This window comes from Panthera tigris, chromosome D1 (genome assembly GCF_018350195.1).
Source record: "Panthera tigris isolate Pti1 chromosome D1, P.tigris_Pti1_mat1.1, whole genome shotgun sequence".
Lineage (NCBI taxonomy): Eukaryota > Metazoa > Chordata > Mammalia > Carnivora > Felidae > Panthera > Panthera tigris.
The window spans coordinates 110,147,619-110,166,178 of record NC_056669.1 but is presented as its reverse complement, the minus strand read 5'-3'; the positions used below and the strand labels follow the sequence as shown (position 1 = coordinate 110,166,178).

At 54.9% G+C, this 18,560-nt stretch overlaps 1 protein-coding gene across 7 annotated transcripts in view; it reads left to right on the top strand.

The window, feature by feature from the left end:
* TESMIN (testis expressed metallothionein like protein) overlaps window positions 1-14,193 on the top strand; it is a 40,838-nt gene extending 26,645 nt beyond the window's left edge. For 4 of the 7 annotated variants that reach the window (XM_042958476.1, XM_042958474.1, XM_042958475.1 and 1 more), the window contains 4 exons: window positions 3,803-3,905; window positions 6,546-6,683; window positions 8,755-8,930; window positions 9,319-10,303. In XM_042958476.1, coding sequence (XP_042814410.1) covers window positions 3,803-3,905; window positions 6,546-6,683; window positions 8,755-8,930; window positions 9,319-9,508 — 607 coding nt within the window. In that variant the 3' untranslated portion in view covers window positions 9,509-10,303. Of the gene's footprint in view, window positions 1-3,802; window positions 3,906-6,545; window positions 6,684-8,754; window positions 8,931-9,318; window positions 10,304-13,802 lie in introns of those variants that run through there. The other 3 variants (XR_006208349.1, XR_006208348.1, XM_042958477.1) reach the window with 3 other exon arrangements.
* Window positions 14,194-18,560: the final 4,367 nt, after the last annotated feature.

The window sequence follows — 18,560 nt, the reverse complement described above, 5'->3', positions numbered from 1 at the left end:
TTTTATTTTTAAGTAATCTCTACACCCAACATGGGGCTCAAACTCACAACCCCAACATCAAGAGTTGCACGCTCCACTGACTAAACCAGCCGGGTGCCCCAACACACGTAGAGTCTAAAGAGCCAAATGATTCTACAAGGCTCGTGAGGAAAAATGGTAGCTCCCTGATAATTGTCCCTTATTTTCTGACCTCCAGGAATTTTCGACTCTCTTAACAGAGTCTTTTAATATTCGCCTCCATAAATGGAAGTAACCTACCTGCTTTGCTAAGCTCGGCTTTTCAACTTGGGAATAATCTCATTTCTGTACCGTGGAAGACGTGGGTTTGGCTGTTTCCGCCCTGCCACCCTGTCAGCTCCCCGCCACCATTTCCCACACCCAGACATCAGATGCCCGTGGTTAGATCAGTAGTCTTTGTATTTCACAACTAGGAAAACACTACTCTCTGTGGACCTTGGTTAATTTCCTTTCCTGCCCTTCTTCATCTTTTCCCTTGAGTTAATACTTGGTACTCAGCTTTCTATGTACATGACACTAACTTAAACCTTAAACTGCGCTCTGGGTATTTAACTGTCTTCCCGCCATGCTTCCCGCCATTTAACTGTCTTCCCGCCATGGACAGTGTGGCTTCCAGGCCTGATGCGCAGCTCTGACCTTGGACTCCCCTCTGCCGCCACGCCCAGGACTTCCTCTGTGTCCTCCTCAAGTCTGATTCCCCGGCTCCTGGATCCCCCTTGTCGTCCTCATTTGACTCAGTGCGTCGTTTGACGTAGCGCATCCTCCGGGGCGTCCTTTGAGAGGGTGCAGAGAGATCGTCCCATGTCTAAAGCCGTCAGAGCCCGTCCTCCACGCCTAGATGGTTATTTTGGGGTTGGAGTTCCAACTTTAGTTCAACTTCAGTTTTTCCTCGGAATTTGGAAGGCTTTGTCATCTTTTCTTCTAGTTTCCGGTGTTGCCATTGAACTTTTGACAGCATTCTCGTTCTTGCTGCCTGTACGAAATCCGTTTTACTCTTTCTAGAACCTCGTAGGATCCCGTCTGTGTTCCCGGTGCTCTGAAACTGGGTGGTGAAGTCTTGCTTTCGGTCTCTTTCACCTCTTGCGCTGGCCACTTGGCAGTCCTTTTACTCTGAAGAGACGTGCCCCTTAGTTCTGAGAAATGTTCCTAAATTATTTTCTGCCCTTCATTATTTTCTTAAGGTATATTTATTTATTTTGAGAGAGAGAGAGAGAGAGGGTGCACGTGCGTGTGCATGAGCGGGGGAGGGGCAGAGAGAGAGGGAGAGAGAGAGTCCCAAGCAGGCTCCACACTGTCAGCGCGGAGCCCGAGGTGGGGCTCGATCCCATGAACCGTGAGATCGTGACCTGAGCTGAAATCGAGAGTCGGTCACTTAACTGACTGAGCCACCCAGGGGCCCATCTGCCCCTTTGTTCGTAAAACTCTTCTCTTTCCGGACCTCTAATTATGAAAATTTTGGACCTAGAAAACTCATCCTGTGTTTTCCCTTCCCTTTTTTGGTGGGCGCTCTAGTTTTCATGCCGTCTGTTAAGGTAGGTAATCCTCTCATGTGATTGCTTCTTTGTTTTCCAGAACATCATTTTTATACTCTGGGTTTTTTTAAGTATCACTTTCTTGTTTCTTAATTTGTCCAAAGCCGTTGATGCCCTCGCTCCCCCAGTTTCCGGTTAGTCCTCTGTCTTTCAGGTCAAAATGTTCCCTGAAACGTGTGCGGATCTCTGGCTGTCACGCTGCTCACACTTAAGAACGAGGCGTAAGCTGCCTGGGGACTCTCCGTGCATCAGTGGGGACCTGCTCACTGTGGCCGCACCGTCGGGCCGTGTGACTAAGCCATCTGTCTGTTGGGAGACTTCACTGCGGGACCCTCCCTCCCTGTGTGTCGTTCTGGGCTGGCTGGGGTCCTCGGAGAAGGCTTCTCCAGGGTGGTGCTAGGATCCTAGGGGCCACGGGGCTCCACCTTTCCTCCTTTGATCCGTTGTGATCCCCCAGCCCTCACTTGTTTTACCCCAGAGAGTAATTTCGGTCTCTGGCCACGGTGGGTGGAGAGGGCGGAGGGTGCTGGAAGGGGGCAGGAGCCTGGGGGCCCGCTCCCCCCAAAATAGCATTTCCACCAGTTCTCTTCCCATCCCACCCTCCTGCGCTCCCGCCCCAGAGCAGCCTCTGGGCCCCCGGCTTCCCAGTCTTCAGAGCTGGCGCGCTCTTGAGTCAGTTCTCGGTACCTCTCTCCTCTGCTTTCCAGCCTCCTCCTCCTCTTCTCTCTGTCCCAGTGGAGTAGATGATTTGTGGGGAGTTTGCCCTTTAAGGGTCTGTGCTTTTTATGGGCGTGTGTGTGTGTGTGTGTGTGTGTGTGTGTGTGTGTGTGTGTCTGGTGCACCTCCCACCTTTGGTAGCCCGGATTTTGTCTTCTGTCTCCCGAATGAGCAGGCTCCGGGTCACCAGGGACCAGCAGATGCCCCAGGACAACCTTTAGCAGCCACAGAGCCATGCCCCCCCCCCGCCCCCCCCGCCAAGTTTGCAGTTTCTTCTTCCTCTTCTTTTTTTCTTTTTGAACTTATTTTCGAGACAGAGAGAGACAGAGGTGAGCAGGGGAGGGGCAGAGAGAGAGGGAGACACAGAATGGGAAGCAGGCTCCGGGCTCCGAGCTGTCGGCACAGAGCCCGACGCGGGACTCGAACTCACAAACCTTGAGCTCATGACCTGAGCCGAAGTCGGACGCCGAACCGACTGAGCCCCCCAGGCGCCCCTGCAGTTTCCTCTTTATTTCACCTCTGATGAGCTCTTGTACTCTCCTCTTGGCTTGATATGCATATAAAAATATTATTTAAGAAAGTTAAAACCATACACGATAAAAGGATAATGTTTATGAATTCCGTAACGGTGAGGTTTGTACGGACATCCGGCCACCGCGGTGTCCAACAGAGGCCCCTCTCGGCCTCACCCAGCACTGGACGGGAAGCAGGGCCACACACTGTCCCAGCTCCCCTGGGCGACCCCTTGAGACCGGCAGCTTAGATGCCATGACTCAAGACGCTGGCCACAAATAACCCGCAGCGGATAATGTGGGGACCTGGCGGCAGAGCTGGTGTGACAGACGCATTTGAAGCCCTTGTCAATGCCTCATGCTCTTGGAAGAGACCGCTGTGGGACCCGTCCGGGAGGAGAACTTGTGAAACCTCCCCGGGGGGCCGGTTATGGGCAAGACGGTGGGAGTCCGTGCCTCGACACTGAGTTCCCACGCGAGGCGAGGAAGGCGTCTCAGTGCGCAAGCCACAGGCCCAGCCACGCTGACCGCCCTGCGAGGTCGTCAGCACGGCCACCTGTCACCGGCCGTTGCCTTTACGACTCCCGGAATCCCGGGACGCAGTGGCCGCGGTCTGGGAGGGATTCCGCCACCAAAGCTGTTCTGCAGAGTGGGGATCCACGAACGCCCTCCCGTTACGGCGGGGGGTGACATGCGTGTGTCTCCTGCTCGCCAGCGGGGGCCGCTCCTGGGGGCGGGGGGCGTCGGCGGGCGCCCGGGCAGGGGTGGGGGCAGCGACTGACGGCGTCCGGGAGATCGTTTTGCTTTGCAGACTCCTACGTTACGAAGCGAGTGGCTCTGACTAGTTCCTCTCTGTCCCCTTGGCCACTGGAGGGCATCTCCCCGGATTGTAGCTCTCACCAGGAAGGCGTCAGAGGCGTCTAAGCGGCAGCCGTGTGGACGGCAGCACGCCGGCCCCTTCCCCGTGCCCGCTGCTGTGGATGGCGATCGCGGCCTCTGAGCCGCCGTGTCGTTGCTTCGCAGGTACTGCGATTGCTTTGCCAGCGGGGACTTTTGCCACGACTGCAACTGTAACAACTGCTGCAACAACCTGCGTCACGAAGTCCAGCGGTTCAAGGCCATCAAGGTGACCATTTCCCCACTGACTCCGCGCATTCTAACAGTGCCTAAAAGTGCTTGAGAGGGGCGCCGGGGAGGCTCAGTGGGCCGAGGGTCCGACTGTTGGTTTCGGCTCAGGTCACGACCCCAGGGCCGTGGGATCGAGCGCCAGGTCGGGCTCCACTCTGAGCGTGGAACCTGCTTGGGAGTCTCTCTCTGCCTCTCCTTCTGCCCCTCGCCCTGCTCTTTCACGAATGAATGAACGAACGAATGAATGAACGAATGAATCATACACGTGCATGAGATAGTCACAGAACTTACCTCCCGAGATCCCTGAGGGTGGGGCATTGGCTCTCGAGAGAGCTGTCGGGAGAGCGGCAGTCAGAGAAAGATCTTTATTCCCCACCGTGTGGGATGGCTTCGGTGGAGGTTCTGATTCAAGAGCGTGCAGGTGTCCACTTTGTCCTCATTTGGGGTTTGGAGATTTGAGTCCTAAACTCAATCGTGCAGGAGACAGGCCGAGCTTGGAGGGTGGCGTCTGAGAGGGGTAGAAGCCGGCTGGACGGAGAGCTGGCTGGGGCTCTCAGCCACGACACGTGCCCGGTGTTTATTCTCTGTGGCTTCCGGGTGAAGGGGGGGCATCTGGGCTTTCCTCGGGCGGCCACGGCGGCTCCGTGGCCCCGTGTGCGCTACAGGCCGGATGCGGGAGCTCGTGGCTCACCCCTTCCCGTGGGCATCAAAGATCATCAGAGAAGGGAGGACAGTCAGGCGTGGGGCCTGACGTTTTGGTGCCCCCGGTTTACAAAGGGAAGTCACGGGCCGTCGCGTGTCGCCTTGAGACTGTCATGCTCCGTTTTGTCCCTACGATAATTTAATTCCCCTCTTGGATTGTAGACAGGTCACTTGAAAATATCTTACCCAATTTGATAGAGCCAGAGCCATGGGACGGAAGAGAATGATGATGCCGCTAAACTTCGGCGGTGTGGCATTTTCTTTAGGGCTGAAAGGTATTGTCTACAGCTAAAAGTGTATAAAGTTTTATTTAAAAAGTGTTGGAATTCGGGGGGCACCCGGGTGGCCCAGTCGGTTGAGCATCGGACTCGTGACTTTGGCTCGGGTCTCGATCCCGGGGTCGTGGGATCGCGCCCCACATCAGGCTCTGCGCTTAGGATTCTCTCTCTCCCTCTGCCCCTCTCCCCTGCTTGTGCACGCTTCTCTCTCAAATTTAAAACAAAAATGTGTTTTTGAAAGCGTTGGCATTTTCAGGCATCGCTGGTAGGAACATAAGATGGTACAAGCACGTGGGGAAATCGTGTGGCAATAGTTTCCGCAGCGGGACCTTTGCACGTGCTATGAGCCAGCAGTGTTGTTCCTGAACACAGGGGCACCGGAAGCGTGCGTGAGCGTGCGTGAGCGCGCGTGCCCCACCGGGGACAGCCCGGTGTCGGTCAGTGGTAGAGTGGGAGAGAGCGGACGGTGAGAAGAAGAAGGTGAGTCTCGTGGGCGCCGTGCTGCTGATGCTCGCGTGGGGACAGCAGAGGAGGTCGGCACGGGGGTCCCCACCGGGTGTGTTGACGGGAGGGGAGTCACGGGGAGCCTCTGGGGCTGGGTCGTGCGCCATTCATGACACCCCGCTGTCCCCCGGTCTCGCTCCAGGCCGTGTTGCCCAGGGGACCCTCTGCGGCGACGGGAGGGTCTTGTCAGACAGCACAGACCCTACGTGTTACCCCGTGGCTGGGGGGAGGGGAGAGAGGAGGGCAGGGCTGCTGCCGTGACTTGCCTGGTGCTCGAATTGGCCTGAGTGACTTTGTCTGTTGGCTGTTGTTTTTTTAATGTTTTCATTTTTTATTTTTGAGAGACAGAGAGAGACAGAGCACAAGCAGGGGAGGGGCAGAGGGAGAGGGAGACCCAGAATGGGAAGCGGGCCCCGGGCTCCGGGCTGTCCGCACAGAGCCCGACGCGGGGCTCGAACCCATGAGCCCACGAACCGCGAGATCACGACCCGAGCCGACGTCGGACCCCCAGGCGCTGCTGTACCCAATCACTTCGTTAAAAACACTATGCCCGCATTTGTCTGTGTAGATAGATAGCGGAAAGATGGATAAAAAGTTAGAGCGGCCAGGATAAAAAGCCCAGCGAGCGCGTCGTGCGAGCAGGACGGGGCCCAGTGGTGGGGCCCCGGGCCGGGCGACCCCCTTCCGTCCCTTGCCATTTACTACTTAAGGCTCTCGGGCCTCAGTTTCTTCATCTGTGAGACAGAAACAACGGTGGGGTTTACTTCCCGGGGCCGCTGTGAGGACACAAACCCCCCGGAAAGGTGCCCGGAACACGGTAGATGATCAGTACGCCGTTAGCACAGCGCCACCTTCCCCGCTGTCTCGGGACAAACGTGCCGGGAAGGAGACACGGCTACGGGGACACAATCATCCTGTTCGCGTCTTTACCATCCAGCTGTTGTACAGTAACGGTCGATGTACAGGACCTTGAACCTCGGGGCAGCAGTGGGGCGGGGCGGGGGGGGGGTGCCGGGGGGAAGGCAGTGCCTTCAAGCGCGTGCGTGTGTTGGAACAGAGCACGGGGGCCCTTCCTGGAGCCCCCGTCAGTCTCGCGGAACGTTCTCTTGCCAGAATGGAGGGCACCTGACGGAGTTTTGTGTTTTCCGCCTCAGGCATGTCTCGATAGAAACCCAGAAGCTTTCCAACCAAAGATTGGGAAGGGGAAGCCGGGAGACGTGAAGCCTCGACACAACAAGGGCTGTAACTGCAGGAGGTCAGGCTGCCTCAAGAATTACTGTGAGTGCTACGAGGTCAGTCACTCTTCCCCGGGGCTGGTAGAAAAACCAACAGGTCGGTCTCTGGGCCTCAGTAACCCCTGCGGTTGGTTGAAAGAATTGTTTCTCACTGTAATTCAAAAAGAAGTCGGGTTTCGTTCGCTTCCCCCTAAGGTTTCTGTCGTGCACTCGTGTTAATCCGCATGAATTTCTCGACGACCAGCCATGCTTTCCGAGTCAAGCAAATGAACCCGGGGCCCCTTCGGGAACCGGTCGCCCGCTCCCAGCCCAGCCCCCGGCGCCCAGCGGAGGCCGCCCGCCGCCTGGCCCTGCCCGCTCTGTGCAGGCCCTGCCTGGCAGAGCTGGGTGCCCAGGCCGGGCGCTCAGAGCCCAGAGCGGGCGGCGGGCCCTGGCCGCTGCCCAGATGCTGGGACACAGCGGTGCAGACCGAGTTCCCGGACGAACCCGTTTCTCAGGGGTTCGGTGGCCGTGGAGGGACTTGCTCCCGCCCTGTGGTTTCCCCTTTCCTGCCGCCTTTTCTGTCTCCTTTCTTGGTGTTCGAGGACAGGGAGGCAGAGGAAGGAGCCCGCGAGTCCCAGCAGCAAAACAGCCAGGAAACCCTCCCTCGAAAGGCTCTCCTTTGGTTTGCTTGCCGTCTCTGGGGGGCGCCTGTGAAGTTTACTTTTATTTATTTATTATTTTAATTTAAAAAAAATTTTTTTTAACGTTTATTTATTTTTGAGACAGAGAGAGACAGAGCATGAACGGGGGAGGGGCAGAGAGAGAAGGAGACACAGAATCGGAAACAGGCTCCAGGCTCTGAGCCGTCAGCCCAGAGCCCGACGCAGGGCTCGAACTCACAGACCGTGAGATCTTGACCTGAGCCGAAGTCGGACGCTTAACCGACCGAGCCACCCAGGCGCCCCTGAAGTTTACTTTTAAAAGGTAGTCACAGATGGTCAGGCTTCAGAAGACTCCTTGTGGTTCCGGGGACACATGTTGGAAGATCTGAGTGAGCAGACCTAGCCATCCCCCGGCTAGGATTTTGCAAACACGGTCAGAGGTACTGCAGAGATGCTGAATTCAGCCAGCGAGTGGCATCGCCCCAGCAGAAGGATCTCCAGGCGCGGACGGCACCTCCAGCCGCCCTCCACGGTGCCCTCCCTGCCGCCGGAGACAGTGAGTCGCCCGTTTTCCGGAGGCCCAGGCAGATGTCCCGTATTCTCCAGAGTAGACTGGAAATCCTGAAAGGCCTCTTGCTCAAGACACCCAGAGGTGTAGGTAAAACACAATGGATTCCTCTTGATGTGCGTCTCTGAGCTGAAGAGAACAGAAGGAAATCCCAGCAGCGGAAACAAAGAGGGGGCCGGGAACCATAGCGCTGGGCAGGCCGGCGTCCAGACCGCCCAGTTGGCGTGAGAAGGGGTCACCGGCTGGCCGGGCCGGCTGCCTTGCGACAAGAAACACAAGAAAGTCCGCCCACGAGTAAGCAGGAAGGGCCTCTCCCAGAACACCCACCCCAGGCCTGCCCTCGGGGGGTCTCAGACCCCACCCACCTACACGAGCTGGGCCACAGCAGGGCCAGCGCCACTGGGGCCCGCCTGGGGGGGGGGGGCCGTTCCAAATCACCGCAGTCAGGCAGCCAAACGAAGGTTTTGGCTTCCCAAGCGCATAGAAAAGTCGTGTCTATATTACACGTGGTCTGGTAAGTGTGCCGTAGCCTGGGGTCGAAAGCACAACGTCCACGCCTCCGTTAAGAAATGCTTTGTTGGGAAAAAGTGCCCACCGCCATCTGAGTGCTGGGACGCCCTCACTGCTCACAGAGCGCCGTCACAAAAACGTCAAGGCAACGACGAGAGAATGACCGAAATGCGACGCCGAGACACGAAGTGAGCCAATGCCGTTGGAAAAACTGTGTCGACAAACAATTAGGTCAAAAAACTGACCCTGGACGGGACGCAGGGTCACCGCAAAGCCTCCGTTTGTGAAAAAGGCAGTATCTGCTGCGCACACGCCCACACGCTGTTATTTAAGGTCCGTGCAGAATGTGTTGCTTTTTGCCGAATTGCGAGCAGTCTAATTTCACTGAAGCGTTTTGTCTTACCAGGCCAAAATTATGTGTTCTTCTATTTGCAAATGCATTGGTTGCAAAAATTACGAAGAAGGCCCAGAACGGAAAACCCTAATGAGCATGCCCTACCATCCGGACGCTGGAGGGTTTGAAGGCAGCCCTCATTTGTCACCAACTGAATCCGCAGGACTGCCGCAGTTCAGAAAAGATAGGTAGGTGCCGTGAACCCGCCGTCCCAAGAGGGGAAGCAGGTGAATTCGAGGAGAGTCGGTCTATACACTTGGAAAGAAAGTGCGTGTGTCCAGGGGGTGGGTGCGAGGGACGGGGAGGACAGGCAGCCCCCCCAGCTTGACCGGCCCTAGATGTCACCCCGTGTTTCCTCGGGGGGGGGGTGCCCTGCCAAGACCGCTGTGTCCGACCTGTCCTCTATGTAAGTGGGTCGTCTGTTTTCGTCCTCGCTGAGTTACCTGCTCTGTGCGGGAGCCGGTGACGTTCTTTAACATACCAGGACGGGGGTCCCCTTGAACGTCTCAGGTGTCGCAGACACCCGCTGGGTCTGGAGTTCAGGACCGCGGCCCGTAACCGCCGTGTCTCTGCCAGGCGGCCCTCGTGCATCTCCTGGGAGGTGGTGGAAGGCACGTGCTCCTGCCTGCTGGCCCAGGGCGAGGAGGCCGAGAAGGAGCGCTGCTCGGAACGCCTGGCAGAGCAGATGATCCTGGAGGAGTTCGGGAGGTGCCTGTCCCAGATCCTGCGGATGGAGTTTCAATCCAAAGGGTTGGAAATCGAGTAGAGTTCGGTGGAGAAAACTCCGAAGGCACAGAGACGTCGTCTGGATGTGCCGGGGGGAGGCGAGCCCGAGTTTGGAAGGGTTGTTTAAGGGGCTGCGGGGAAGGGGGGCAGCTTTCCGTCCGCATCAGGGCGCCGAGGGGGCTGGCGCGGGGGCCGAGGGTCTCGGCGATCATAAGCCCCCTTTTTGAGGAAGTGCGGACGTGACACGCTGCTGTGTGGCCCTGGGGAGAGAGCGAGGACTCCTGCGATGTCGGGAGAAGCCTCTGCCCCGACGCCGAGGGAGGGAGGGAGGGTTGAAGGCTCTGCGGAGAAGCCTGTCCGTTCCTCCTGACTTCACCCCGTCTGGGCGGTTTTCCTCTGGAGGCTTCTCTGCCTAAAGAGCCACGGTGAGTTTTCACTAGTAGTATTTTGAAATTAACTCTCCAGATGGGCTGCTAAGATACAACTCAGACTAGAGACGTACTGAATACCTTGAGGCGTCCCTGAGCGTGGACACTTTCCCAGGGTCGCCCGCAAACTCTCCGTCTCTCTCAGGGCCCCCGTGAAACGCAGGCGGTGGGGTTGCGGGTTATGGGACCAAAAACTATCTAGTTTCTTAGGTGTTTTCATTGGGTTGTGGAAAAGCTGTATCATCCAATTAACTTTCTCCCTAGTTACTGTTCTAATATTATTATTGTTCGTTAAAATACGGTTAAGATAACTGGTTTGCAGAAACCAGCAGGTGAGATTGGTTATTAAGTGGACTCTCTTTTGGTTCTGTTGTAAAAAGCAAAGAGGATTAAAATTTTCAAATGCCTCCCCTTGTTGTAATTAACTCGGTCAGTGAACATATATACCCGGCAGGTGTCCGTGTTTATTGACAGTGTCGGGCCCTCGGAGCTCGTTTAGGAAGCTCGTTTACAAGCCGAGCGGTGCCGGAAGCGCGGAGCCCTTGGAACAGCGAGTTCCGACGGGGAACCACAGAGCGGGAGGGAAACACTGAGTTCTCGGCCACTTCTTTCCCCCTCTGGCCCCTTGGGATGGAGACTGCGTGGGCACAGTCCAGGGGCAGAGACGAGCACCGCCCGGGGATGGTGGGGGGCTGTCCCCAGGCTGGTGCCCCGTTGTCCGTTGTCCGGGTGCATCCGGGGCGCAGCTGGAGGGGTGCGGGGGTGGGGGGTGGGGGGAGCCCCGCCCACTTCACCCCTGGGGCTGGGAGGGGCCTGAAACGGGCTTCCGACCCCTTCCTGGAGGGTGGCTTGCCTTCTGCGTCGCTCCCCAAGTGCGGCCCACGGCATTCTCTGCAGGCCAAGGCCACACCGCTTTTAGGAAATTCAGCATGAGGAGGGAAAACCGGAGCAGAGTTGCGTGCGAAGCCAGCCCAGAGGCATAAGTAGCACGACTAAAAAGATACAATATTACGTCTATTGTTGCGGGTAGAGAGCCAGTGCCTTGTAAAACTACATAAAAATAAAAATAACGTGTCCTCGTCTGTGGGTGTGGCTTTGCACAGTGTCTGTCCTGTACTGCGTGACTTGGCCACCTCTGTGATTAGGGTGAGATTATCCGGAGGTTTTGGGGGGTGGTTTTTTTGTCATTTAATTCAATTCGGACACTAACCGCCTGGACTTAGGGGCAGATCGCCCAAGGCCCTCGGGGCCGGCCCCCATTCGGACACCAGTCACGGCACGGGGTCCCCGGGTAACCCACACCTCTGTCTGCCTTGGCCGCAGGCGGCAGTTCCCAGGGCCGCTCCTCGGGTCTGAGAATTTGCTGTAACAGCCCAAGAGCTCAGGCAGACGCTTTTCTTGCTATCCCAATTTATTATAAAGGACACAGATGGACAGCCAGATGAAGTACATTGCGGAGGGAGGGGGGTTCAGCAGGGCCCTTTACAGATCCCTGCACCACCACCTGGAACTCTCCCACGGTTGGCCGAAGGCCAGCGGGGATGCAGCTTGAAACCACAATAGACAGGGGCGCCCGGGGGGCTCAGTAGGCGAAGCGTCCGACTTCAATTCAGGCCACGATCTCACGGTTCGTGGGTTCGAGCCCCGCGTCGGGCTCTGTGCTGACAGCTCGGAGCCCGGAGCCTGCTTCGGATTCTGTGTCTCCCTCTCTCTCTCTCTGCCCCTGCCCTGCTCGCGCTCTGTCTCTCAAAAATGTATAAAAACATTACATTATAAAAAAAACAAAACTCGCCACAGACAAATTATCGTATGAGCCACGTTGGAATATTGGTCTAGGGAATTGAAGGTGGAACTTTCATCTGAGAGAAAAATGGCGCCCGGGGAATCGGCTTGGGGAGCATCCGACGCGGAGCATTTTTCGGTGAGGCGTCTGTCCAGGTCTTTTGCCCATCTTCTAATTGGGCCGTTCATTTTCTCACTGCTGAGTCTTTAGAGTTCTTCGTGTATTTTGGAAGACGGTCCTTTATCAGATGTGTCCTTTGCAAAGATTTTCTCCCGGTCAGTGGCTCGTCTTCTCGTTCGCTCAATAGTGGCCTTTGCCGAGCAGGAGTCTTACATTTTAACGAAGTCCCAGCTCATCACTTATTATTATTATTATTTCTTTATGGATCATGACTTTGGTGTTGTATCTAAAAAGTCATCGCCATACTCCAAGTCATCTAGATTTTCTACGTTACCTAATAGCTTTCCAGTTTTGCGTTTCACATTCATGCGTAAGGTCTGCTTCGGGCTAATTTTTGTGACGAGTGTAAGATCTGTGTCTAGATTCCTTTCTTTGCATGTGGACGTCCAGCTGTTCCACCAGCATTGCTTGAAAAGACTCTCCTTTCTCCATCATGTTGCCCTTGCTTCTTTGTCAAAGAGCAGCTAACATTATATAGGTGGGTCTGTTTCTGGGCTCTCTATCCTATCCCATCGGTCTACTTTCTTTTGCCGACACCACACTGTCCCGAGTACCGTGGCTTTGTGGTAAATCTTGAAGGCAGGGAGTGTCAGTCCTTCAGCTTTGTTCTTTTCCTTGAATATTGTGCTGGATATTTCCTTTTTCCACGTTATTGGGTTTGATTTGCTAATGTTTTGTTGAGGATTTTACGTCTATGTTTATGAGAGATCCTGGTCTGTAGTTTTCTTGTAATGTCTCTGGTTTTGGTATTAGGGTGATACCAGCCTCATAGAACGAGTTAGGATGTACTTCCTCTGCTCCTACCTCCGGGAAGAGATTGTAAAGAATTGGACTAATTTTTTCTTTAAATGTTTGGTAGAATTCACTTGTGAACTAAATATTAGGGCCCTAAATACGCGTGTTTCAATAGCTTAAAAAAACTAAACTTTTCATTTCGAGGTAATTGTAGATTCACAGGTATTTGTAAGAAATGATGCAGACAGATGCTGGGTATCCTTTACCAAGTTTTCCCTAAAGGTAACGCCTTGCAGGATGTCACGACCAGGGTACTGACATGGACACAGCCAAGATGCAGAGCGTTTCCACCTCCTCGAGGGTCCCCAGGTCACTCTTTAGAGCCACGCCCGTTGTCCCCCTTTCCCCCACCCCCTTCCTACCCCATTTCAGGAACGCTATCTAAATGGGGTCATATAGTATGTAACTTTCTAGGATTCGGTTTCACTCGGAAGAATTCTCTGGAGATTCATCTGGGTTGGTGCACGTCTCAGCAGCCCGTTACTTTTTCTTGCCGAGGGTTGGGTGCGTGGTGTGGATGGATGGGGGTTTAACCGTTCACCCACTGAGGGGCATCTGGGCTGCTTCCGGTTTTTTGCTGTGATGAATAAAGCTACCGCGAACGCCTGTGCAGGCTGTGTGCAAGTCTCGTGTGAAGGTGAGTTTTCTCTCGTCTGGATGAAATGCACAGGGGTGTCCTTGCTGGGCTGACTGGTAGCCACGTGTTTCCTTTGTAGAGAAACTGCCAAGCCGTCTTCCACAGTGGCTGTACCATTTCACGGTCCCGCCGGCAGGGGGCGGGCGATCACTTTGCCTGCGCTTTTGCCACCATTTGGCGGTAACCGCCACTTTTTAATTTTGGCCGTCTTGATACATGTTTCGTGGAATCTCATTGTGGTTTTCATTTTCATCCCCCCGCTGACTAATGTTGAACATCTTTTCCTGTGTTTGTTTTCCATCTGTGTATCATCTTCAGTGACGTGTCTGTTCATGTACGTTGCCCATTTTTAAAATCGGATTTTTTGTTTTCTTTACTGGTGGGTTTGGAGAGTCCTTTATATGCTTCAGGGAAACATATCGTCGGCGGGATGGATCCCTTGATGGGACGGGTGGTTCGCAAAGATTTTCCCCCAGCCTTTAGTTTGCCTTTTCCTCCTCTTCCTTGATAGGAATTATGTTAACCTACACATCAACTTGGACAGAGTCAGCGCCTTTCCTCTGTTGAGAAGACAGAAAACCCAGAACTCACCACTGTCTTATCCTGGGGTCCCGAGGTCTGCCTTCTTCTTGACCTTTTCAGAGTCTTAGTTTGGTTTATACAGAATGCCCAGGGCTTTTTGTTGTACTTAGCAAGAGGATGAGACAGAAGTACGTCCGCTCTGTCTTCCTGAAAGCGGAAATCAGCAAACTTTTCCTTACAAGTTGGAGCAGAGGCCTTCTTAGTTTGTTTCATGAATAAAATGGGGTAAAATCCAGACTGCAAAGTGGAGCACGGAACCTCTTGTTTAGCAGCGTATTAAAAATAAGTTCATGGGCTGCACGTTAGAGTGATGGCTTCCATTCTTTTGGTCTTTCTGAGGCTCTGCTCCTGCACTAGGACTCCCTTAGCAACCCCCCCCCCCCGCCACCTCTCCCCTTCTTCCTTTCCCAGGGTCCTCAAGAGCAAGACTTTGGGCAGACCAGCGACACCACAACCTCTCTCAGTCCCTCCCTGGGGGAAGTTGACAGGTGTGGTCCCTGGCCAGCCGCAGCTGAATCACCAGGTTCTGGCCCTGGAGCAGGACTCTGGCACACACAGTCGTGATACAGAGTCGAGGCCTTTCTTCCCAGGAAGCAACTTCGTTTGTGCCGGCACGGGCTCGGAGGGTTTATACCCAAAAAACGGAGCCCCGAACCCCGCGTGGTGTCTTTTATGTGTCTTCTACTTCCTTGTCTCCCATATATGGGTGACGGGGTGGTCTCAAGTTGCGGGGTCGTGCGGGATGTCACGGATGCACATAGCCAGTTGCCCTTCCTTATCTTGAGGTCTTTTCTCATCACGCTCCTTAGGAAGGGGCTCTATCACATCCGCCCCTTTGATGCTCCGACCCCCCTAGTTTGGGTCCAAGAGCATCATGTTGGTTTAGAGGTTTCTATTTCCAGAACATCACATGCGTGGCCGTTTTCCTTTAGACCATTGTCTCAATGAGACTGGAGACGGACCGTATACAGGGGCGCTGGGCAAGCTAGGATTAAGCAAGCTCCCCACATCAGGAGGATAATTCCCATGAGGGTTTCGAATCTCCCGAGAGTCGAAAACCATCCTCCGAATAACTCTCCGGGGCCCCGGCCGTCCCAGGTCCAGAGTGGGACATGAGCAACCTTTCTCATTCCATCGGTGATCTCCTCTGTGACTTTTCCTTCCTCGTCTGTAGGCAGCAGTGGCTCAGGTTAAAGTTTCTGCAGACTCCTCCCTCCAAAGCAAGCAGGTGATCTAAGGCCGAGCGATTTTGATAGATGGCGTTGCTGCTTGGCTAGTAAGGGAAGAGCTCTGGCGGTTTCACTGCTTATCATTTCTACGACTGCCTGCAGCCTGATTATGCGGGTTAGCATGCAAAGGAGTATGTGGTGGCCCCAGGACCGTCCTCTGCCCAGGCGGCAGGGCCATAATATTGGGTTCTAGGCTGGGGAGGCCACTCGTTACCTGTCCAGTGGCCAGTTTGTGGGGCACTTCGTTTCCTTTGAGTCTCCCTGTCCCCCTACACGTGGAACCCCCCAAACGTTCCCCTCTGGCAAGTGGGAGCAGGAAGAAAGATGGATGGATAGTCCCCGGCACACCCATGACCCTGACCAGCCTGCGGGAAGTACCATACAGGCTGTCCTCCCACATACCCAGAACAGTCCACCTGGGGCCCGCCATTCGACGGCGTGTCGACATTGTCCCAGGCCTCTCGGAGATGAGAAAAGTTAGACGAGGGGTGGGGATCTGGCTCAAGGTGATCTGGGGGTCCCCCCACCTTTGGGTTTCCCGGGTGGTTGAGTTATCAAATCTTTGGCCTAGCTGTGTTAAGTTTCCAACAGAGATGTGAACTTCCTTCCCCACCGGGCAAGGCATTTTTTTTTCCAATTCGATTGGGGTTTTGAGGAACCAAACCCCGGTCGTAGGACTGGGGTATTCTGTTCCGCTGTAAGGTTCGCAGGGATCGAATTCTCTAGCCTCCCATGGCCATTGATCCCCTGTGTTGGTACCAACGAAGCATCCTATCCACAAAGGGAAGGTGAGTGCTAACAGAAACCTCTCTCTTGGGGCGCCTGGGTGGCTCTGTCGGTTGAGCGTCCGGCTTCGGCTCAGGTCATGATCTCGCGGTTCGTGGGTTTGAGCCCCACGTCGGGCTCTGTGCCGACAGCTCGGAGCCCGGAGCCTGCTTCAGATTCTGTGTCTCCCTCTCTCTGACCCTCCCCCGTTCATGCTTTGTCTCTCTCTGTCTCAAAAATAAAATTAAAAGAAGTTAAAAAAAGATTAAAAAAAAAAAGAAAAGGACAGTCTTTTGTTTCATTGGACCGTGATTCCTCAAGCTTTTGCCGTGCGTGGATCAGTCAGCTTCCAGAATGACTGAAGCAGGGCTGCGGTCGCCCAGAGCCTCTGGGGCTGCGGACTGCTTCTTCCGTGTGGTCAGCTTTCGCGGCGTCGATGGATCAGGAAGGGACTCCCCGTTTCGAGATGCCGGCCTCACTCTGCTGCGGTGAATCCAGGGATCCACCCCGTCAACCTTTACTGCAGGAGGGGTGGACAAAATGACGGTGAACGGGCCCCTCCAGAGGGGTTCAGGGGTTGGACATTCCACCCCGTCACCCATACAGCGTCTCCTGGTTTAAAGGGGTGAGCGTCTGTGGTCGGACTCACAGGTAATCGCTCCCTGACCCAATGGTGTTGGTGGTTAGGGCAGAGCCGAGGCCCGCATCTGTTGCCTTAGGGTTAGATCGCCTGTCTCACCTAGATCCCCCCTTATGCCCTTGATAATGGGGGGAGGCAGCCGCAAAGGGTTTTACAAGGGGAGAACCCCGTCTGCTTCTTCAGCCTCCCACCTGCAGCCGCGGTCTGCCTCCCTGAAGGTCCCTTATCTCCCCCTGCCTAATGTTAACCCCCTTCCCTAGGCATCCCTCCCCCGGATCAGGGCCCGTTTAACTGCCATTAGGGAACAGGGACGATGACCGTCTGGCTTCTTCAAGCTGATAAGGGACGGTGTGGGGGTACAGCAGTTAGAGTTGGTCGAGTGGCCCACGGTGTGGTTCTACAGGAAGGTTCTACAGGAAGGCGGGCAGGCATGAGGCGGCACAAACATGGGCAGACACGAAGAGAAAAACACAAAGATTACACTGATCGACAAGATGGCATCTCAGGATAATGTCCCCGGATCCCAAACGCGCCAAACAACCCAGGAGAGACCCTGACTTTGTCCGAGTATGCCCGAATGTCATCCATCAGTCCTAAGACTCTGTGACAATCACCGGTTATATTGAAACAGCGTATGTCAGGGACCCTCTCATAACCCGGGTAACGGAGGCGCAGTAAGCCCGGAGTCCTACTGGAAAAAAGAGTCGTAACGGCAGCCGTTTACCATTATTAACTGGTAAATTTTTAGGTAAGCCAAACCCGGGTGTTATTTTCTACAGCAGACCTTGTGTTATTTCTTGCGCCTTTTCTGCCTTGCAGGGGAGGGCCCCCACCCAGTCAGTAAGAGTGTCAACCCATACCAACAAATGTTGAGACCCCTTTGACCTGGGCATAGGGGTGAAATCCAATTGCCGACCTTTCCCGATGGCCTCCAGTCCTTTGACTGCCGGCCTGTGGTTGAGAGGTTGTTTCTAAGACCTACTTCACAGGCTGGTATTACGTGCTGAACGGTCCTTGACAAGTTTTCCCCAGGAAACATCCTTTGGGCCACTTGGCAAGTTTTCTCTCTCCCTAAATGAAAGGCCTGATGCAGGACTTGAATGCTCTTCTGGATCTGTGAGCCCGGTGATGGTCGTTGCCCTGCTCTGTCGGTAACCATCCCGAGGGCAGGAGACAGTGTCCACGAGGCTGATTTCCTTGGGAGGGTGGGTGGGATGGAGTCTCCTTTAATAGTTGACACGGCGGGCAAGCTCTTCTCTGAGCCCTGATGTCTCCAGCCTACAATTTCCGGTAATTCCCCCCAACTCTCATCATCGTTTATCTGTCCTGGAGTTAGTGGCTTCATCGTCTCCAATTTAGTTATAATGTCCCTTTCTAGCAAGGGAGTAAGGCTCTCTGGCCTCATCGAGAAAGAATGAGAAAAAAATTAGTTTTCCCCATATGCATCCCAGGGGCCGAGAGAAAAATGTAGTTATGAGTTTCCCGGAGACGCCCCTCATCGTCATGCTGCATTTGGAGGGTTGGCCTGGAGTGGAAAGGAGGACAGAGAAGGTGGCCCCGGGACCAAGAAGGAAATGAACCGGACTTTCAGTTACCGGAGTTTTCCAGAGTTACCCGAGGCTCCGGGCTTCCGACAGGCAGTTGAGCCACCCCGAAGAGCCCCGGGCCCCCATCAGTCCCCTGCCAGGGACACTGGTTATCTGAGCCCTCGCAGATAGAGGTCCCCGAGGGCATTCAGACCTCCAGTGACTGTCTCCACACAAGGGGCATGGCTGGTGGGGCTTTGACTGCTGTTGTCCCTTCTGAGGGCAGTCTCGTTTCCAGTGAGACTGGCCACATAAGTGGGTGGCATTTGGGGCCAGGACCTCGGGAAGTCTGGTCTGACATAGCGCGTAAGGCCACGACTAAGGCCTCAGACTTTTCTTACGCCCGCTTACTGGTTTTGTTTGTTTGTTTGTTTTTAATCTCGGTTGTAATGTGCCCGATTGGCAGCTGGTAAGAGCTCCTCCTGGGTCCCTTCCAGACCAACTGCCAATGTTTGCAGCTTCCTCTG